We start from the raw sequence: 23,210 nt of genomic DNA, 5'->3' as shown, positions 1-23,210 counted from the left end.
AGTTACTTGGGATGGCATGACATCCAATTCTCATGATGACTTTAGAACATAATTACATCAGTAAATGATAGTGAACCAATGAACCTGTGGGCATCTAGCCCTAGTACCCCAATTGCACCTTGCTGTTGAGTGACATTACAGAATAAACTAGATAAGCTGGATTGGCAGCTTGTGCATGTATTTGGGTACTCTTATTCTACTTTTGGTAAGGTGCAAAATCGTCCAATTTTCTACTCATGCCCCCAGGACAAAATATTGATTACCGAATGAACTGACAACCTATCATCAGGTCTCCAGCAATATTGGTCCAAAAGACTCTCCTTCCGATTTTTCCTTCACTCCACCCTTCCTGTAAGAACACCATGCAGCATCGCCATACCAACAAAGTAGCTCAGAACATAAAGCCCAAATGGGTGAGGCAATTGAACTTGCACTGCATCATGCACTGATACATAGCATGCTATGCCTCCACTATACTTTCACCATCTGAAAACTACACAACAACCCAGTTCAATTTTGAATCAAACACGCAACTCTGTCACAGTTAGCGCTGGGTTCAGTTTTTTAAAAACTAATTGTAGGTTAGATCAAACAGCTTATAAGCTTTTGCACTGCTGCTACTATAGTTCTACTGAGTCACTGTAAGCAAAACAAAATATGCAGCATACACTTATTGAAATGTTTTACTTACAAAATCTATACACAAACAAACCTGTGTGCATATTTTTTGAATGATGCATCACCTCTACTGCAGCAGCAGAGGCAGGCAGTACAAATCAAAGAGGTTGCCCTATTGCTGTCCAGAACGCAAACTGGAATACCATGTATTTTACAGGACAGTGATTATTGCCTAAGAGGATAGATGGGTGAGCAATTAAGATAATTTCATGACAAATGAGGAATGGGATTTGGGAACTGAAATTGGAGATTTGATGAAAAACTAGAAAGTGATGTTGATCCATGAAAAAGGAATGAGATTATTGGGATTAATGATCTTTTCCTATCCTAAATGTTCTCATGTGCATAGATATAGGAAGTCTTACTGAAGCCCTGGAAGCGCCTACCTGAGCTGTAGCTGTCCGTTGAGGATTGGGAGATTGATCGAGAAAGCGAACGACGACCTATTTTTGTTGGACGTTTGTTGAACTCTTGCTTCTGGTCAGCAAACTGGATCTGCTATTCATAAGAAAAATGGAAAGGGTATTTACTGTAGATAGATTTCAAGAATCTGGGATTAGCATGTTTAGGATATCCATAAACAAATTAACTGGGTAGCACAGTGTATTGGCTCAACCTATACACCACGCCTTATGATGCGAGAATGTGAGATTCAGTTGGCACTTCCCCAACCGAGGCAAGTTCATACCATTGCTGTTACCATTGGATGGGGTGGAGTGATGGGGTTAGGTTATGTGGTGATGTCTCAGTATAACAGTAATTTGTTTTTTGATTAACAGGGCAGTAATCACCTCCTATTCTTTTGTACTTACCTACAAGTTAAACAACTGCACAAACAGATATTCTAACTTCTTCAATAGTGAATAAACAAAACAAGACTCCAGATGTTGTCAGTGATGGTGTCGAATCATGAGGAATCCATGTGTTAACAGGTCAAAACTTAAATATTTGCCTTTCAGAGCAAAATGCAAATACTGAAACTTGTAATAATTTTTAAAAGTGATTTTCAGATTTCAGCCATTTTATATGTCCCCTCTTTTAATCAAATAAAATTCAACATACTGAGGGTGCTGAAAATCTGTAATATAAACAAAATTCTGAAGAGTCATATTTGACTTGAAACGTTAACTCTTTCACTTTCCACAAATGCTGCAAGAGCCGAGTATTTCCAGCACTTTGTCTTTATCCCCTCATTTCATCCCCAGCCTGGGATAACATGCATGGCTGCTGACTCTTCTCATCCCAGCAACATAGCCCCGCCCAAAATAGCATTCCCTAAATAGGAAGCAAAAAATTAGAGATTCCCCTTTGTGTGTCACAAACTGGTATTTAACGCATCACAACTGCTGCTCAGACGAATAGAATGCTTTATTCAGTGAAACAGGATAACTGTCCCCAGCATCCATAACCCCCAGGACAACTCAGCAGCCAATTTACAATCATCTGGTTGCTGTTAGATCGCTGCCATTATTTTGTGCAGCAGTGACACTGCCTCAGTTGTGTTGATGTAGTCTGATTTGAGCCACACATCAATGCAGAAAGTATTAGGAAACTTGGGTATGAATGGCAGCTTGGCTCAGCTCATAATACTCTATGACCCAGTGGCAAACAGGAAAACCTTTTAGTTTACTATTCCTTGTGACAAAAAAATTCTGAAGAACATTAGGAAACAGATATAGTTTTAAATGATTTATATTTGTAGATTAGGAATAAGGTATAGCTTTAAATTTAAGCTTAATTTATATTCCTTCAGTTTTTGTTTCATTTAAAAAAGTTACCCGCAAATCTTGGATATTTAAATGCTTGCTTTGAAAAGAGGTTTTTACGATCCTAAAGTAAGGCCCAAATAGAAAAGTAGAAGCAGTTAGTTCAGTTGAGAGAAGGTCAGTGGAGTTGAAAGCAGGATTCCCCAGACACTGCCTGTCGAGGCATGACAATATGCTGGGACAGAAAGTCAGATCCAGAAACTAAAGAAACCCAGAAACCAGGTAGAGGGTCAAAGCAAGTTCTAAGAAGAACTTCCAAATAAATAGCAGGAGCTTGGGAAAAGGTTCTGTTCAATAAAGTTGAGAGTGAGGAACAGAAAGGCTCCAAGTTAAAAACAGGGCTGAAAGCTGCAGACCTGGGGACATCAGATTGAGAGGAGTCGGAGGTCCAATGTGACCAGAAGGCCGGTGACTCCTTACTATGGGCCTGTGAAGCTCTGATTCTCTGTTGGCATGGCTAAATGTCTGAGAGTGTATGTGAAAGGCAAAACTTCAATGCACATGGGTGATCCAGGAGAGGTTAAAATCCTGGAGGTGGATCCTTGGGGAAGACATCTCAGAGAAAGTGTTGCTTGGGAGAAGACTCCAAGGCACGTTCATTAACTGCAGAGATTGGAAATCCTCATGTGGAGGATAGAATTCCAGTGAAACCAGTTGGCGCACAGTGTGACAAGTTGGGGTTTGGGGTGGAATTGCTGGAAAATCCATAGAAGTTGTATCGGGGGGCACCTGCCTCTTGGTTTTAGAGAGTGATGTGCCTGACCACATGCTGCCTATTGGTTTACATGGACTGTATACTTACTGAGAACATTAGTGTACAAGATAGATTTTGTAACTTGTGTTATCCTTATGAATCTGTAAAGGTATAATTGGGGTGAAGGAGTGGTGTATTATGGTTAATCTTTTCTCATTTAATATATGTTTTATTCTTTTGTTAAAAGTTCATCAGCAGACTCTGATTCTATTCAATAGCCACCTTCCATGTATGTAAATAAAAAATAAAAGTTAGGATTCATCAAGCCAGGTACCCCCGTGGGATCTGACTTGTCCAGCAGTATGGGATTGTAACAGCAGTGCAGCACATCACATGGAGGAGAAAGACGAAATCAAGAAATAATGGATTTACGAGGAAGATCAAAAATCAAATGGTCAATGGAAGAGGTCTGAAGAACAGGAGAAGATGAACAATGTTGGACCAGGCAGATAGAGATTCTAGTGGGAGATGTGTAGTTGAAAACTGAATTCCCATATATGGTGAAGTGAGACTTTGGGAGAGGTCCAAGAACAAGAAAAATCTTGGAGCAAATCTGACAGAGCACATGGAGCGAGTCAGTGAAGTTTGGTGATGGTCAGGAGGTTTTGTGAAGGTGACTACTCAAGGAGCACAGCGTTAGATTAGCCAGAATTTGCAGAAAGAGAGGCCAAAAGGAATGCATGACTGAAATCACTCCTTGAGGAGAGGGGAGTGTGGAGGGAGTAAGAAAGGAGGGTCAGTGGGTAGTGCTCAGGAATTCCAAGAAAACTCCCCTGGAAATGTAACAGCTCAGGGTTAAACAATATGCTGAGGCTGCATACCATAATACTCAGCTTGAGTGAGTAGGCAGCAAGTTTAACAGCTTGGCATCAGGAAGAGTACTGATGCAATTCAAACAGAATGGCTTCAATGTGTCAACATTGCACTCTTCAGATTTGGAGACTTATACTGATTTCAGACCAGCAATCAGCTGGTACAGTTAACATTCCAAGATCGGAAGTTGGTCACTGCTAACTTTGATGACTGCCATTAGAGGGACTCAGCAAAACAGTGAAAAGATTACACACCAATGCAACCAGATTGAAATATACAAATTGCAAGTAGACCAGTTATTCAGAGTTCAAAATCAGTAGTATGTTTCACTGTAAAACAGTGAAGGAGTTTAGCAAGTCTCATATGATGATAATTTTAAGACCAATTAACTCAGCACTATGTTCACACATGCAGAAAGCTGCTTTTGCAGGCTTTTCATAATCTATTTACCACTAAGATTGGGGTGTATACATTCACTATTAGAACACAATTTCACTGTTGGACCCATAGAATCTCTACAGTGCAGAAAGAGGCCATTTGGCCCATCGAGTCTGCACCGACCACAATCCCACCCAGGCCCTACCCCCATATCCCTACATATTTACTCGCTAATCTCTCTAACCTACGCATCTCAGGACACTAAGGGACAATGTTGGCATGGCCAATCAACCTAACCTGCACATCTTTGGACTGTGGAAGGAAACCGGAGCACCCGGAAGAAACCCACGCAGACGCGAGGAGAATGTGCAAACTCCACACAGACAGTGACCCAAGCCGGGAATCGAACCCAGGTCCCTGGAGCTGAGAAGCAGCAGTGCTAACCACTGTGCTACTGTGCCACCCTAATGGTTTCAGGCATATATCAATGCAAAACATAACAGGATAACTTTGCTACGAGTGGCAGCTTAGCTCAGCTCATAACAATCTCACCAAAATCTGGAATGTATAGGTTCAAACCTCACTCCACAACTTGAGTGCATGATGTAGACTGACATTCCAGGGCAGAATTGAGGAGGTACAGCACTGTCAGATCACCATCCTTTAACTGAGATGTTAAATTGCATTAATAAGTTGACCAAGTGATGGAAGAAGGGATTATATAAGGAAAAGGTGCAAAATAAATCTTGAGAAATGAAAATGAATACATTGTCTGTCCAAACTCTGTAGCCAAAACAGAACAGAACATGGACATTCAGGAGCGACTGCAGCCTGGCACAGTGGCATGGATACAAGCCAATGTTCTGCCTGGTACAGACGCATACAGCAAAACAAAAAAAAATTTCTGCTGCTTCTCCTGTTTTGCATTATGTTCATGGAAAATCAGTGAGGCCATAAATAACAAATGTAAAGATGAATTGTTGTTGACTAAAACTAAATTTAGGATAGAAAATTTAAAATGGAATAAAACTGAGAAGAGAACTAGGATAGAGACATATAACTAGATAAAAGTATTTTCAGGGCCATTAATAATTCACCACCTTTTGAACACACATCGAAACAGGTGGATAAATTTAAATTACAACATAAGTTACAAAAATTTAAATCCATTGAAGTTATGTTTCAATTAGAAGTTAATATGTTTTGAAACATACATTAAGGAAATCCTGATAATGCTATGACAATAAATGTTCTGACCAAAATATTTTCCTGGACTAATATAACACAAATATTTAAAACTCAGTGTCCTATTTACGCTATTAAAGCGTATACCAGAAGTCTAAAGCAGCAATTAAAATGGATTCTGGGGACAAAAACAGCAGTGTCATAAATCACAAGTAGTCAAGGAGCTCAGTAGAAAAACCTTTTCACCTACTCAGAAAAGTTTGGACCAATACTGCTTTATCCCTGCACTGCACGTCACAACAATGAACATGATCAAAAAAGACAATACTAAAATAATTCCTCAACCCATCCAGGCTATCTTAACCAAAGCAGTGTGGTTTCACACTCCATACCTGCTTGGGAGTAGAGTTAGAGCAGGACGCATTGTTCTTCCCTTTGTTGGTCAACGTCTTGTTGCTGGACATTGTTGGGTATATGGGGTGTTCAGTTATCTGTACTCTGCTTACCAAAAATCTGTATTATGCATGCGCTTGCGCTCCTGTCCTGCCCAGTCCTCACTCTGCCTCAATTGCACTTTTTAAACTTGCAAATGTTGTTTTTTGGACTTGGATTAGAAGAGTTTTTTTTAGAAAGTGAACTCCCAGACCAATTAACAATGCTTATCTGCAAAGAATTAATGAGGCAATTGTTTAGCTGTGAAATGGATTTCAGTCTAAACAAATAATGACATTGTTCAACCAGCATCCATGAAATCTTAATTGGAGGGAAACTTGCAAGATGATGATCATGCCATAACTAGAAATCATTGTTGGTGCAATTTTAGTAGTTTTAATCAGATTTATTTGAAAACCAGCAGATATTGTCGATCATATTGAATTAGTTTTAAAAGTAATAATATAAAAGGTTTGTGTTTTGAGGAATTTTCCTCTCAAATACAAAAATGAATCATCTTAATTAAATACCCTTGAAACAATCTTGGGGATCACAAGCCCAGGGACTTTACAGGCTTCACAAGAAGACAATTGTCTCTAAAAGTACAGACACCTTTAAATAATGTTGGAACAATGTTTAAGCAAGTGGGAATTGAAAGCTAATAAACTTTAGGGTTCGAACTAATGTCGGAACTAGTGTCAAATTGGTTAATCAGAGGAGTTCTCTCCTTTTCTAGAATCCAAAAGAGAGCAGAGAAAAAAAACGCCTTAAGCAATAATATCCAGATGTATGAAGGAAATGAGGTGGGTGACATGGTGGCACAGCTGCCTCACAGTGCCAGGGCTCTGGGTTCAATTTTTGACTTGGGTCACTGTCTGTGGGGTCTGCACATTCTTCCTGTGTCTGCATGGGTTTCCTCCGGGTGCTCTGGTTTCCTCCCACAGTCCGAAAGACGTGCTGGTTAGGTTAACTGGCCATGCAAAATTCTCCCTCGGTGTACCCGAACAGGCAGTGTGGCGACTAGGGGATTTTCACATTAACTTCATTGCAGTGTTAATGTAAGCCTACGTGTGACACTAATAAAGGAAAACTTAAAAACTCTATCGGTCTGTGGTACTGCAATAGAGAGACTACACAGGTCTGAGGTAAAAATATTTGATTGCAGTACCATTTTCTATCAACGGAGGTCAGTGTATTCCAGAACTGAACCTTTGCAAAAGAAGCTATTAACAGAAAAACAAAAGGGGAAAAATGTAATGTAGCAAGTTGGAGTTTTCATTCAATTAGAACACCAAGCCATCTATTACAAAAACATAGCAATAACTGCCATCATCACAACAACTCTGGCTCTACTGGCAGGAGGAAGGCAGTGATCAAACTAGGTATCATCCATTGGAGAGAATTTCAGTATCAGAATGAGAATTAAATGCCCAAATGAGAATCTGATCATCAAAACTGGTCAAAAAATAATAATCCACTGATAACTGACAATAGATTTTGTCCTCAAAATATAATTTCTGCTTTCATACTTAAATGAAGGAATTTAATACTTGGAGAAAATTCCAATCATAGATCAGACCACCACCAGAAAAAAAAGTTCTGAACCAAAAATTGGATCCCACTGATCCCAATAACATAGGACAACCGATCTGAACTACAAATGGGAATGCCAGTGAATAAAACACATAGCCAATATCTTTTCTCTCTGCAAGTGCAGATTCTTGCAGGAATATACAGGTATTAACAGCCTCCTTTTCGCTCTTCCACCCTGCGCACAGAGTACCAATGGACAACTCAATGACAGAGGGTATCACAGCTGAACCCAACTTCTTCTGACCTGAATTGTTAGGGTAAAAATCACAGTTGCAGCTAATACTGCTCTGTATATTAGTGATCTAGTGATGAATGGTAGCTTCCCAATTGTTGAACCAGCTGATATCAGTAAACTCAGCATGGCTCTGTCAGAGAGAGGTCATGCCTAACAAATGTTAGAATTTTTCAAAAATGTGATCAAGTGTGTGGATGAGGGAAGTTCAGTTGATATAGTTTATATGGATTTTAGCAAAGCTTTTGGCAAGGTCCCACATGGGAGATTGATTGAAAAGGTTAAAGCACGCGGAATTCAGGGAAACTTGGCAAAATGGATCAGAAATAGAACACAAAGGATAGTGGTCCAAGGCTGTCCGAGTGACTGGATGCCAGTGTCCAGCGGTGTACCACAAGGATCAGTACTGATACCCTTATTGTTTATTATGTACATAAACGATATAGATGAAAATGTAGGGGGGGGGGGATGATAAGCAGGTTTGCGGATGACACCAAGGTTGGTAGGGTGGTTAATAGTGAAGAAGATGGCTGTAGCTTACAGGAAGATATAGATGGGTTGGCCAAATGGGCAGAGCAGTGGCAGATGGTATTTAACCTTGATAAGTGTGAGATGATGCACTTTGGAAGAAGAAACAAGACAAGGGAGTATTTAATGAATGGCCGGACACTCAGGAACAGAGGGATCTTGGGGTAATGATTCACAGATCCCTGAAGTCAGCAGAGCACATAAATAGGATAGTTGAGAAGTGTATGGGACACTTGCTTTCATCAGTCGTGGTATCGAGTACAAGAGCAAGGAGGTAATGTTGGAGTTGTACGTTGGTTAAGCCACAGCTGGAGTAGTGTGTGTAGTTCAAGGTCATCTCACTACAGGAAGGATGTGTTAGCACTCAAGGGAGTACAGAGGAGGTTCAGCAGGATGTTGCCTGGGATGGAGCTATAAGGAGAGACTGAATAGGCTTGGACTGTTTTCTTATGAGCAGAGAAGGCTAAGGGGAGACATGATTGAGATGTATAAGATTCTGAGGGGTATAGACAGAGTAAGTAGGGAGCAGCTGTTCCCTTTGGTTGAGGGTCAATCACGAGGAGACATAGTTTTAGGGTATGGAGCAGGAGATTGAGGGGAAATGAGGAAAAACTTTTCCACTCAGAGGGTTGTGGGAATCTGGAATGATATCCAATCTACAACCTGTTTGGATATTCTTAAGTTTACTCTCATATTCTACATTATTAACTTTTTGTTCGTTTGCTTGTCATTTATTTCAAGGGGAATAATGAAATATAAAAGTAGGGACATTTTACAACAATTGCACAAGGGTTTGGTAAGACTACATTTAGAATATTGTGCACACTTTGGTCTCCTTACTTAAGAAAGGATATAATTACAGGACCCTTTTTGGATGTCCCAAAATGCAAAAACTGGCTACATTCGAAGCCGGTGCTCTGGGTATCAATTTGAATAAAACTTTTTTTAAAGTGTAATTTATGTATTGTTAGGACATGCTGGGCCTAGGACCAAAAATCCATAAAAATTCCCAAATCCTGCTCTGAACTTCCCTGATATGGGGTCCGGTACCTGTACATTAGCAGTTCAGAGAAGGGTCACTTGACTGATTCCTGGGATGAGAGGATTATATTATGAGGTAAGTTTGGGAATGTATCCATTTGAGTTTAGAAGAATGAAAAGTTTGCTTATTGAAACAAATAGACCCAAGGGGCCTTGACAGGGTAACTGCTGAGAAATGTTTCCCCCTTGTGGGGCAGACTAAAACTAAGGGATACAATTTAAAAATAAGGGGAGCCCCATTTAAGATGGAGATTAGATTTATTTTCTTTGCGGCTCTTTAGTCTATGGAATCCTCTTCCGCAGAGAACAGTTGAGTCATTGAATCTTTTTAAGGCAGAGTTAGATAGACTCTTGATTGACAAGAGAGTCAAATGTTTGCGGTTAAAATGGTGCTTGATGGCTGGCATGGACACAATGGGCCGAAGGGCCTCTTTCTGTGCTGAAAAACTTTACTACTGTGTTATAGGAGGTAGACAGGAAAAAGAGAGCCGAGGCCACAATCAGATCAGCCATGACCTTATCAAATGGTGCAGCAGATTCGATGGGGCTAATTGGCCTACTTCTGCTCTTAATTCATATATTTCTTTGTTCGTATGTTCTCATCCTCAGGTTACTACTATTATTTGCAACATTACAAGTTTCTTCTTTAAATCCAATACTATCTTTAACATCTTGGGATAGGTACAAATGGATTTTTCTTGCTGGGTTTTTGAGTGTTTTTTTAAAAATGGAATGCATTTTGTTGGTTGTCTCTTTAAATGTTTCCCACTATTTATTTACTGTTAGTTTTTAATTTATTTTTCCAATCAACCTTAGCCAGTTCGCCCCTTATACCTATGTAATTGACTTTGTTCAAGATGCTTGTTTGGAATTGGCGTATGCTGCTTTCAAACTTAATATAGAATTGAATTGTATTGAGATCATGTTTTCCCAGAGGATGTTTTACTGTGAGATTACCGAGACAAGAAAACATCCTCATCCACTCTTGCTCTCTCCCAAATAAACCCACAACCACTTGGCTCAGAGAATGATGTCTTAGAAAAGCACTATAATAATCAGTTACAGTTGCTCCTTCAGAATACTCATTTCAAATGCGTGAGTTATAATGACTTTGCATGCAAGAGAGCCTAAAGCCCAATGCTGCTGCTGAGAGAAGTCACGTGGCATGTGCTTTAACATTGTAATGCAAAACTGCTGAGCATTTCATATTTCTCAAAGAGAAAAATTAAATTAATGAGTACTTTATCACGTGCTGTATAGTTACTCAACGGAAAGCAGTGGAAAACTAATTCATTTGGGAGGAAGTCTCCTATCGGAATTAGCTGCAATAATCATCGTTTAAGTCAGCAGAGCTCAACAGCACAGACTTATAAGAATACAGCTGTTGTTGTATAGCATCCTTATCACAGACAAAATGCTCCATGGGCTTCATAGAAGCATATGGGGAAAATGGATGCTAAGCCAAAGGATAGCTTGGCCAGACAGGCAAATTTTAAAGAGGGTTTTAAAGGAGGAGAGGGGGTTAGAAGGTTTAGGGAGGGGATTCTGGAATGGGTCCTGGACAACTGGATACAGGATCGAAATTATAACTTGGGAGCAAAAAGGATGCCAAGGCTGCAAGCAGTCTGGTCAACCTGAGAGAGTGTGGCCAGAATGGTCACAGGATTAGTTATATGGGTAGAGAGTGCAATAGAAGACAAAGACTTTAAACTTTGGCTTTCCCAAAGTTTAGCTGGAATAAATTGACATTCAGTCAAAACTGGATGTTAGACAAGCAAATTGACATCATGGGAGGAGAGGAGTAGAGCTGGGTGTCATAAATGTAGAATATTACCTCATGTCGAATGATAATGTTGCCAGGCAACAGTCAAATAGGGAAAAGTGGGTGCCACCTCAAAGCCAAAAAGATCCCTCCTTAGCCAAAGGATAATTGTCACTAGATAGTCATCAAGTGTAGGTTATTGTATATAATCAAATCTACAAAGAGATGGCTATATCACACCAAATGCGTGGACATTTTGAAAGTGAGGAGGTGTGGAATAGAGGGAAAGTTGGCCGATTGGATAGGTAACTGGCTATCTGATCGAAGACAGAGTGGTGGTGGATGGAAAATTTTCGGATTGGAGGCAGGTTGCTAGCGGAGTGCCACAGGGATCAGTGCTTGGTCCTCTGCTCTTTGTGATTTTTATTAATGACTTAGAGGAGGGGGCTGAAGGGTGGATCAGTAAATTTGCTGATGACACCAAGATTGGTGGAGTAGTGGATGAGGCGGAGGGCTGTTGTAGGCTGCAAAGAGACATTGATAGGATGCAAAGCTGGGCTGAGAAATGGCAAATGGAGTTTAACCCTGATAAATGTGAGGTGATTCATTTTGGTAGGACTAATTTAAATGTGGATTACAGGGTCAAAAGGTAGGGTTCTGAAGACTGTGGAGGAACAGAGAGATCTTGGGGTCCATATCCACAGATCTCTAAAGGTTGCCACTCAAGTGGATTGAGCTGTGAAGAAGGCCTATAGTGTGTTAGCTTTTATTAACAAGGGGTTGGAGTTTAAGAGCCGTGGGGTTATGCTGCAACTGTGCAGGACCTTGGTGAGACCACATTTGGAATATTGTGTGCAGTTCTGGTCACCTCACTATAAGAAGGATGTGGAAGCGCTGGAAAGAGTGCAGAGGAGATTTACCAGGATGCTGCCTGGTTTGGAGGGTAGGTCTTATGAGGAAAGGTTGAGGGAGCTAGGAATGTTCTCTCTGGAGCGGAGGAGGCTGAGGGGAGACTTAATAGAGGTTTATAAAATGATGAAGGGGATAGATAGAGTGAACGTTCAAAGACTATTTCCTCGGGTGGATGGAGCTATTACAAGGGGGCATAACTATAGGGTTCGTGGTGGGAGATATAGGAAGGATGTCAGAGGTAGGTTCTTTACGCAGAGAGTGGTTGGGGTGTAGAATGGACTGCCTGCAGTGATAGTGGAGTCAGACACTTTAGGAACGTTTAAGCGGTTATTGGATAGGCACCAGGATGATAGGGAGTGGGATAGCTTGATCTTGGTTTCAGATAAAGCTCGGCACAACATCGTGGGCTGAAGGGCCTGTTCTGTGCTGTACTGTTCTATGTTCTATAAATGCAAGGGGTGCTACACTTGTGCAAAGAAAATACCTGCATGTTTTTAAAAAATGGTATATGGCATAAAAATGTACAATTTGCAAAAACTATTTCCGTGACAATGCACAGCCCAATCAGAAAGCAGGTGTCACATTTCTGAAACATTTTCTTTTTCCTGGTGGTGAATGTTACCCACGTGCGAGAGAGCAGAAGAGACAACCCAGTTGTTGCCTTTAAGCCTTATTAGCATATTAATAACTACAAAAAATCCTCAACCTACATACTTTAGGAAGTTTAGGTAAACCATTTACATTTTCTGTAATGTCCTTAATTCATCATATCAAACTGCTCTCATGCCAGAGGTGACAAGACCATGACCATCTGAGCCAAAGTTTATTGCTATAAAATTTGAAATGTTCTTCTAGATACAATGCAAAATCTACAATTGAACTGCTGGCTGATTTTCACAGTACAAGTGAATATAGTTTGAAGATTCACCAACCTCAGAGGTCCTAGTAACACTGAATTTGACAATTTATTGCCTTCAAAGTACATCATCATGGATAATCCATTCATATGACAGAATAAAATGTGTACAATTGAAAACTTTGACATCACTCACCCTCCAGTGAGGGACTTCAAAGACTGCAATGGTTAATTTCCAATCCATCATCTCTAAAGTTTGACTTGGGTATAGAATTGACATTGCAACATTCAAAACTAATCTATTAAGATCCAATTTTGCAAGGTTTTTAAAACAAAATTAAAAGACTTTTCCTCACAAATGTCAGGCCATTTAAAGCTGGATTTTAAGACTAAATTTACAACTCTGCTTCTACAACTACAGCAGGCAGCTCTAAAAAATATTGGTGCACTTTCAGAGCTACTTAGAAACACCACACAAGTTTGAGCAAGAACTACAAAGAGTTGTGAATGTAGCCCAGCCTATCACTCAAACCAGCCTCCCATCCAGTGACTCAGTGTGTACACTTCCTGCTGCCTTGGGAAAGCAACTAGCATAATCAAGGACCCCATGCACCCCAGGTATACTCTCTTCCACCTTCTTCCATCAGGAAAAAGATACAAAAGTCTGAAAACACATACCAACAGATTCAGGAGCAGTTTCTTTCCTGCTTACGAATGGTATGTTTTACCTGTATTGCGCACAGGAAACAATACTTTTCACTGTATCCCAGTATATGTACAATAATAAATCAGATAAATAAAATCCTATTTGTTGTAGTAAAAACCCAAGTGCTGCCTATGATAGGCAATAGCCAGTTTACAACAAAACGAGATCTGTCCTCAGTTTACTGAACCAGGATTAACCAACTTGCTCGAATAGAATTATACTTACTCCCTACACCAAATCCTTTTCCAATGACTTTGTGAAAATCAGACAGGCACAAATAAAAACATTCCACAATTTTTTTTTTAAAAACTTCCTCTCCTAACCACAATGATTCTTATTGAAAGTATCAACGATAAATATGCTGAAGCAATAACTTCCAGCAGACGCCTTCTCCTCTCCCAAACAAAAGTGGCAGCCAAGGGCAGACATTAGTCATGTTCAGCTAGGTACATACAAGTAACAGAATCAGTAATAACTGGATTTAGCAAAACCTCAGTTTTGTTTTGCCCATGCATATGGCCCAAAAAAAGAGTATAGCAGAACATCAAATCATTTAACTTACGTTAATGCCATCCTGAGTCACAAGCAGACATCCCAGACTGACTCCTCTTTCACGAAAACAGACTCATCTGCATTTTGGTAAATGCAATAGAAACGGCTCAAAAAAAATTACACAATTAAATTTACCATCGACTTCTGAAAGTTGAAGGTGTTGGTAAACCAATAACATTGTATGGTGATATTGTGACAATAGCCTTGCATGTCCAATCTACAAACTATTATTTAGGCCCACAATTGTTAAGTGTGCATCAATGATTCTGAAATTCAAATCAATAGCCATATGGCAGTATAATGGAGTACATCAACACCATGATATGCAAGACCCCAAATCCTACCGTGAAGTTTCCAAATTGCTCAAGAGAAATCCAGCCAAAGATTAATTTACTTAATAGCATAGAAAGAGTACAACTGTCTCCAGTGAGAAACCTGAGCTACAGACCAACTGAGCTTGAAGAGTTCAGACATAAGTTTGAATAAGCAGAGTGGTGTTGAGGCATGAATCAATGACCCGATCTTCTGAGCATCTTCCATGAATCTGGGCAGTACAGAACACAACAGTTCCAAGTTGTTGCATCTGGAGCTCTGAATTGGCAGGGAATAGATTGTGTATGTATTCTGAACATGTGCTCCTGGTCCATAAGGCTAATCTTTACTTTGCCCAAGTTATGCTTGGTAAGAAAGTAACAGGAGATAAACTATAATGGTCAGCAGCTGAAAAATTCCTTTGATGCAATCTAATCTGAAGATTGGTGCCGACATGGATTGAAAATAAATGTTCACATACTGGGAGGTTAGAAAATAATTCTAGTACTACTGATGTTGGGATTTCAAAGACAAGTGGAGGCAAACACAAGCTGCAAGTGAGCAAAAGCTACCACTAGTCCAGAAAAAAGCCTGAATTTAAAAACGAAGAACCAGTCCGTACTTTATGCTTTCCCTGAAATGTGCAAGCCTCTCCAAAAGCATCCAAAAAGCTTTCCCAAAACCCCATTAGTAAGAAGGCAGCAAGATTAATTAATTTAAAATAAAAAGATCTGCATTCTATTCAGGGGTCTAGGTCACAATCACAGTCTGAACCCACAGGCCTCTAATTATGCCATTTGGCAGATATGTAGGTTAGGTGGGTTGGCCACGGTAAATGTGTGCGGTTATGGGAACAGGAGGGTGGGGGATGGATGGGCCTGGGTAAAATTTTCTTTTGGAGAGTCAGTGCAGATTTGATGGGCCTCCTTCTGCACTGTAGGGATTCTATGGTACTGTTTGTTAGCTGTCAATACTTCTAACTTGAAGAGGCCTAAATATTGGACGGCCAACATTTAAGTTTCAATGGCTGGATTGTAAGGACTCCCAAGCTGTAGACTAGACAACCCACACAAGGACTGGTGGGAGACATATTTAAGATTTTGGTCAAGGGATGCCAGGGGAATGCGAGGAAGAATTTTTTACGCAGTGACTGGTAATGACATGGAACTCGTTGCCCACAAGGGTGGTGGAAGCAGAAACAGGCAATGATTTCAGGAAATTGGATGGACACTTGAAGGGAATAAAACTACAGGCTAAACAGATCAAGTGGGGATTTGGACTTACTAGGCTGATCTGTGGGGAGCCAACATGGTCTTGATGGACTGAATGGCCTCCTTCTTTGGTTTAAATGATTAGTTTTCCAAGAAACTTTAACTCATGATATGCAATGATTATCCAGTTTTTGAACTTAATAAGGTTTCAATTTTTCAATCAAGCATAACAATGTTGTTTATGCCAACTGATGATATTACTGGTACATAGGAGTCTTATTGAATCCAAGATCCCAAAGCTCTCATGTTACTACTTAATTTTAAAATCCTTTCTTATTCTCTTTCCAGTTGGCATAAAACGAAACTGTTACAAGACCTATGCTGGATGATCCATGTTGGCTCCCCGCGAAGCAGACTAGTAAATTTGAATCATCTCAGAACTACCTAGCCATTTCAGCATATCAAAGACTCATGAAACAGCTCATACAGCTCTGACAAAAGAAATGCAGGTCGTCTGTTCAGTTACAAGCCTTGGAGCATACTAGGCCTTTACTGGATTTTATTTAGATAGCAAATCCCCTGCATTCCAACTGCTTTAAAAAGAAAAAAGTCATACTAGACACTGCAAAATGAGCATCAAGTTTCCTACATTTCATGTTTCTTATTCCAAGCTAGCACTGACCAATTCAAATGAAGAAAAAAAAGCATTTAAAATAGCCTTAAAATCATTGTAATACTGGAATTTAATACAATTTGTTAATTTCAAGCATTTCTTGTGGGTGGGACAAAGGAGAAACAGATTATTTTAGATCATAATGTTTTCTTCTTTGAATAAGATCCACAACTCCACAAAATTTATACCCACTTCAATTAATGGTCTCGGCTGCAAATACCTGCTCAATGTTGTACTGCCCACGCATTGATGGACTAAAGAAGGAACGAACCTTCCTCATCCTTCTTACGGCAGGCAACTATTGAGATGGACTGTTCAGTTGCAGTAATATCAGGATACAGGAAAAGAATGTAAATACTCCACCTCTTTCCAAATACGTGCACCACCTTAACACAACAGCAACAATTTAAGTCACAAACTGAACACTGTTTAAACAGTGCTGAAGCTCTGAAACGTACAATTAAGGTAGGTTTTCTTTACTATTTGTTCACAGAAAAATACACCAACATAATGACGAGTTGTTAAAAAGAAGCACTGAATGTGATTTCACCTTTGCAATCAACAGTTTATCCTGCGAATGCTTGATCTCCAAAGACACGATTAAGTCATTTGTGAAAAGATCTTTTAACATCAAACTGACCCCAAAGGACACTAAATTTGATGACTTGGGATACGTGGGTCAAGATGCATCACTGAGCTCTAGTTCAAAAGTCTAAACAAGCCATTATTTTATGTGTTATAAAAACATTTAAGTTTTGAAGCAATGTTGACAAATCATAATTGGAATATAGATTAAAATCAGCATTTTTTTTGCCATAACAACAATACTTTTCAAGAGATTTAAACATCACTTCAGATTAATCTTTTTACTGTTGGTGTGGGAAAGCAAGAAATATTCAATGCTAATATTTATTTCTTAATGAAACAAAGCAGGTTTAAGTCAGATGATTGTCCTCAATTTCTGAAAGCTTTAATCAATGAAAACTTTGCAAAACCCAGACACCTAGAGTGTGGGAGGCAAGCCCATCTTCCCAGTATCAGTCCACACAACTCTGGCTGGCTGACTGGAGATAGGGAAGATAAAAGGTATTTTCTTAAAATGATCACACTTGTTTCCTTTACGGTTCAATAAGTTTATCTCTGAATTTATGCAGTCCAGGAATTCTCCTGACCTAAACGAGTTGACTACTGCCAGAACAGTGACATGAGTATTCTGATCTGCCCGAAACGTGTTAGTCTTCTAGACCCAGTGTCGTGACTTGGCGCATTCCAAGGTGCAAGACTCTCTGCTGAGGGATGAACTAAAACTTGGGGGTGTCACTGCAAAGACACAGTGGGGAAAGGCCGTCTAATACCCTTCAGCCAGGAGCTGGAAACTGTGAAAAACCCCTTAGGGTTATTAAATAGAAAACTTGATCACACCAAAACGGAGGGGTTGGGAAATGCAGCGCCACTTTATAAAGTGGGAAACAAGTGAAAACACCTCATTTTAACAGAGGAGAGAGCAAAAATTAGTGCTGTTTAAATTAACCACAGAAATTGGGGGCTCAAATCTGGGATCACCCATTTGAATTTAGGCAAGTAAGATACAAGCCAAATCTGAGACAAGAGTCAAATGGAAACCTAAAAAAAAGCCCAGTGTCTGGAATGAATTTTAAAACACAGTAATTTACCATAGCAAATTCCTTTCTCCCAACACCAAGAAAATGGCAACTTTTTAATGCCCAGATGAGATTCAAGCAAGCAGATCTGGACAGTGGAACATTAGCATCCTATGTTGATTGTCCCTTTAAGGACAACACAGCAGAGTAAGGGTCATCTGACCTGGGTGACAGGGTACTCAGAATGGGGAATCACCCCAGAGGCTTCCAGAACTAGCAGTAGGCATGCTGCTGCTCTTGTAAATAAATTTTTTGTTGTTCACTAATGAAGTCTCTGAAAGTGCATCATTACATACCCTTTAGCACAGAACAACTTAAAGCTGTAGCTAGGGAGGTACAGTTAAAGTCAGCCAGTAAAATGAAGAGAAGTGAACTGATCCAGTTGTTAGGCAGAACATTTGGATCTCTCATATCCGATAGAAAAGGCAGATGAGGGGTTCAATCATGACTTTGAATCCCCTCTCCCATCCAAATTCGAGCTTGACAAGCTCAGAATGCCATTTGAATTTAAGTTTAGAGAAAGAGACATTAAGAAGAGGGAACAGGAAAGGGAAAGAGAATTCCAGCTCTAAAAATTGGAAATGGAATTAATGGGAGAGACACCAAACACTGGAAAATCTGTGTCTGGAAGCACCATCTATCTTCTTAAGCCAGACCACTCTGACGCCCTCATGTACGCTAGATTTATTCCCAAATTTGAAGAGTGACATGCAGTCATTTTTTTGCCACTTTTGAAAAAGTAGCAACACAGCCAAAATGGCCCTCAGATATGGGAACCCTTTTAATTCAAGGACAGCTGTCAAGGAGAGCCCAAGAGATCCACTTCATGCTGCCTCCTGATGTATCGATGAATTATGAACAGACTAGGGCTGCCATCCTCAATGCCTCTGAGTTAGTCTTGGAAGCATATAGCCTACAATTCTGGAATGCTCGCAAGCAACCCACACAAAACTCAATAGAGTTCCAATGGCTGAAGCAAATCATTTTGACTAGTGGGAAAGATCTTTAAAAGTCCCACACACCATGAGGGATAACGGAAGTTGATATCATTGGAGGAAATCAAAAATTGCTTACTGTCCATCCTGCGGGTACACTTGAGAAGAGAATCCTCATAGCCAGGGATGCAGCAGTCAAAGCAGACAACTACAATCTCACCCATAGGCTAAACACTCAGGCAGACCCTTTCCAAACCATTCCCATGAACATTGGAAAGATAAGCTGGGAAACCTAGGTAGGAAAGGCTCCCATACAAGAAAATACAAAAGGAGGATGAGAGGAGTCCTGTTGCAGCCCAAAAGGAGAACACCCATACGCCGATGTGTTCCCATTGTAACAAAATAGGCCATTCCAGGTCCCAAGACCAGGCGATTGAGAGGAAAACCTGCAGATCTAATCGGGCTACGAGTGGTTTCCTGAAGTTTGCCTCAAGGGGTAGTGCAGCAGAGCAGGCAGCTAATCCCCTGACTGAAACTTACCCTTTGGAGGGCATGGCACTTTGTTCCTGAAAGGACAAAACTCTGGAAGCTCTCAGAGTTTGTGCAGCTGGGAGATAATATCCCCCTACATGTCCGCTGTCCTGCTCCAGAATGCAGGGTCACTCAGTCTTTAAAGCTGGAGGGAAACCTAAACCTATCCCCAAAGACCTCCCTGAAAGCCAAAACCCTGATCAGTGACTTGATAGGAGGATGTGTTTTTACTTCTCCATACAGTCTGCCTAGAGCGTGACCTTGTTTCAGGCCCTGTCACAGCAGGAATTGTACCTGAACTACCAGTAGCAGAAATGGATATCCTCCATGGAAACGATTTACCTGGCACCAAGTGTTAGCCAACAAAATAAAAGATGCCAACATAAGTCAGCGGAAATCTGCTGGAGTGAAGACGGCTGGGGAATATTTAGAGGCCCAAAAGGATGAAATAGAAGCCATAACCATTGAGCAAGAGCTGCTTGAATGTAGCAGGGCCAAAGCCAAGCCAGTAAAGTTTAAAAAGACCCAGGAAGGGCCAATAGAATTTAAAACAGGCTTTCAGAATATCCCAGAATTAAACAGGGACCAGAGAAGGCTCACAGCAGGTAAAAGAGACAGTGAGTGGAACACCTCACATAATCAAAGAGCCTCAAGGAAGGCCAGTTTTTAAACTAGGTAAGACCAAGGTTAAGGAATTGTCTGAAGTATGGCTCGCAGAAACCTTTTTCAGAATTGAATTTGATACAACTGGAGAACCCAAACCAACAAGCAGCTAGGGAGTTAGATGCCTCCGCCCGTTGAAACACTGCAAGAGACTACAGCCAGAGCAGTACCTCCACTCAAAAACAGTGATATTCCATGGGACTGGGAACAAGTTAGGACAGCACCCTTTCCCAATCCAAAGATACTGACTAAGAAACCATTGATTGGTCTAGCCAGCATCTATATGGCAAATTTAAGTGGGGACCAGGAATATTCCCATATTGGCCCAGAAAGAGTAAGTGTGATGCCTCACTTATTTGAAAAGCCACAGGGAAGCAGAGCGAGCACTCACCATCCACCAGGCGGCAGTAGTGTTCCAAAAGACATGGTGCCTATCACCCAACTGACCAGCAGAGAGATTCTAGCCAGAATGGATCCCATACCCACCCATCTTAGTGCAGAATCACAAGGCAACCTGACAGGGTTGTCCACTGCATTTAAAATGATTTGCAACAACCCACCAGGCTACAGCCCCGTACCCCTATCTGGTATGGATGCAAGAGGGATCCCTTACAGAAGGCAGTTTTCCTATCATCCAGGCCCAGAAAGGCTGGCCCAGGTTCAGATATAGATTGCCCGCTTGTTGTCATGCTAACCCATAGCACTCAGCAACAGTAACTGGACCTCCTCCCCCCCTCCACTTCCCCCACCGAATCCCATCGGTGTTAGCAGCAGAGCCAGACACTAAACAGAGTCTCCGAGAGGGCCCGAAGTCCCATTAAAACACCCAATTTCTTGACAACTAACTTAATCAGTCCCTGGGTTTGGACAGTTGAACTCACAGATAACCAAGGTATACAAGGAGACGTTAAGCTGCACTAGAGTCATTCAGCCCTATGATCAGAGGATCGGTCACAGAGTGAGATACCTGGCATTTCCCTTTAGATAACCCCAAGTAGCTGGGCCATTACTCACCGTGCTAACCACCCTGTAAAACTCCCTTTAGAGGACACTTAACCAAGAGTTGGACAGGCAGTTCTGAAACCAATGGCTTTGCTTATACCTGATCACCAACAGGGGAAAATTTAGGACTCCAAACCAGACGAGACTTCCCATAAAGACAGATTCAATCGTTCTCTGGTCATAAAATCATTCCACATTCTGGGACAGGACAATGTCTTCGCGCAAACCCAGATTTAAGCCTAAAGAATGCACCAGGGAACTGCCATTGATTGCCCCTGCTAGCTGTGTGAATGAGAGAACGAATGCACACTTCTTCACTTTCTGTTCTTCCTTCATTAGGCCACATTAAAAATGAAATTGAATTAATTATTTTACTCAGAAGCCATGAAGACTGAGGGACCAAGACCTCACACTGTATTTTTAATTATATATAGATATAGATAGATATGCTCATCACTATTTTTATAATTTTAAAAACTGATCAAAGACCTATAAAATGACTGAAACTGTGTTTATCTGTGACCACTGAACTAAAGAAGCCACATTGCAGTTACAGGGAAACTCTCAGCTCATCTCAGAGGGGCTACTAACAGCCACTGCAGACAACATAGCCAAACTTCAAAGAGAGCCACAAGAAAGCAATTTGTATTTGATAACCCATGCTGGCCAGCAGAGACAAAATGCCTACTGAGACAATGGCCTCTCAAACATTCCTTTTAGTTCATAATGGCAGAGACGTTATCAGCTTGGAACACAAAGCCAATTTCTAGACACTGGATAAACATCCTTTGTTGAGAACATTGTGGAGATATTCATGTGACATAGGCCTCTGGCTTGTGGAACAAGTAATATTGCCGTGCTGAAATTCACAGCTCAGTCAGCTGTTTAACATCTGACCAGCTGGCCACAACAAAGGAGCTCTGTCCTCAGCCACCTGGTTTCTGTTGGAAGTCTGCACCACAGACCGATTCATCTCTGCTTACCTATCTCATTGTGTGAAGTCAACACCTCTGGAAAAGTGAATTATCCAGCATCGGTTTTCAACCCACTGACCTCAGTGAAGGAATACCTCGTTGGACTTCTGGACTCTGGACCCCACCTGAAACAATATTTAATTTCTCTATGGTCTCTATACTGTAAATCTTTCTTTTTTCTAAAAGTTAAAGTTTATTTATTAGTCACAAGTAAGGCTTACATTAATACTGCAATGAAATTACTGTGAAATTCCCCTAGTCGTCACAGTCTGGCGCCTGTTTCGGTCAATGCGCCTAACCAGCACATCTTTTTCTATTCCTTGTTAATGTTGAAATTGTGCTGCAAAAGAATATATGCTTTAAATTGATAGTTAAGCACAGCTGTCCCCAATTAGGGAATCATTGCTCGAGCATACCAACCTGTTCACTCTGGGACTCTGCGACTTTGCTTTGCTGTCTTGGAAATAAAACTGTTAAGGTACAGGCTAGTTTCAGACTCATTCTTCCTCAACATACAATTATTGGAATTAACATCCATTTCTTTACTATCTGAATACGAGGGGGATGTTGCGAAACCTCTTTCGCATTTTAAGTATGTGCGAATAAACCGAGTTCATCCTATCTTGAGGTTGCTCTGAGGCTATTGATAGAAAATTGGATCATACCAAAATAGAGGGGATCGGAAATACACCGTTGCTTTTATAGAGGGAAATATATCAAAATAATGTTGTTTACGGATGGGTGGTACAAGGAGAAATTAATGCAGTTTAAATCAACATCCTTCCTGTCAGTAATAAGACTCATTTTCACAAGTTCAATTCAGTTACTGCCAAGGCTCATATAAGATAATGAGCACATGGACAAGGTTCTGGAGACACCAGCTGCCCATTAAGCCACAGAATCAATACTTTCAGGTGAGATGCAGAGGAGAGAAACAGGCAATTTTTTTTAACATTGTGAATATATTCTTAGGAAGTGAGAGTCAATGTCTAGGTCAACATTTACTGCTCATGTTTAGTTGTGGTGGGACTTCTTGAATGACTGCATTTTGCGCGGTGAA

General features: G+C 40.7%; 1 protein-coding gene across 7 annotated transcripts in view; it reads right to left on the bottom strand.

Annotated features, from left to right (window-relative positions):
- The window catches only part of ahcyl2b (adenosylhomocysteinase like 2b), an 86,506-nt gene that overhangs the window by 44,736 nt on the left and 18,560 nt on the right, over positions 1 to 23,210 (bottom strand). For 4 of the 7 annotated variants that reach the window (XM_078235758.1, XM_078235755.1, XM_078235757.1 and 1 more), the window contains exon 2: positions 1,065 to 1,176. In XM_078235758.1, the coding sequence (XP_078091884.1) occupies positions 1,065 to 1,176 (112 nt within the window). The remainder of the gene's footprint in view (positions 1 to 1,064; positions 1,177 to 23,210) is intronic. The other 3 variants (XM_078235756.1, XM_078235759.1, XM_078235761.1) reach the window with 1 other exon arrangement.

Source organism: Mustelus asterias, chromosome 19 (genome assembly GCF_964213995.1).
Source record: "Mustelus asterias chromosome 19, sMusAst1.hap1.1, whole genome shotgun sequence".
In the NCBI taxonomy this organism is placed as follows: domain Eukaryota; kingdom Metazoa; phylum Chordata; class Chondrichthyes; order Carcharhiniformes; family Triakidae; genus Mustelus; species Mustelus asterias.
This window is presented reverse-complemented; position numbering and strand designations above follow the sequence as displayed.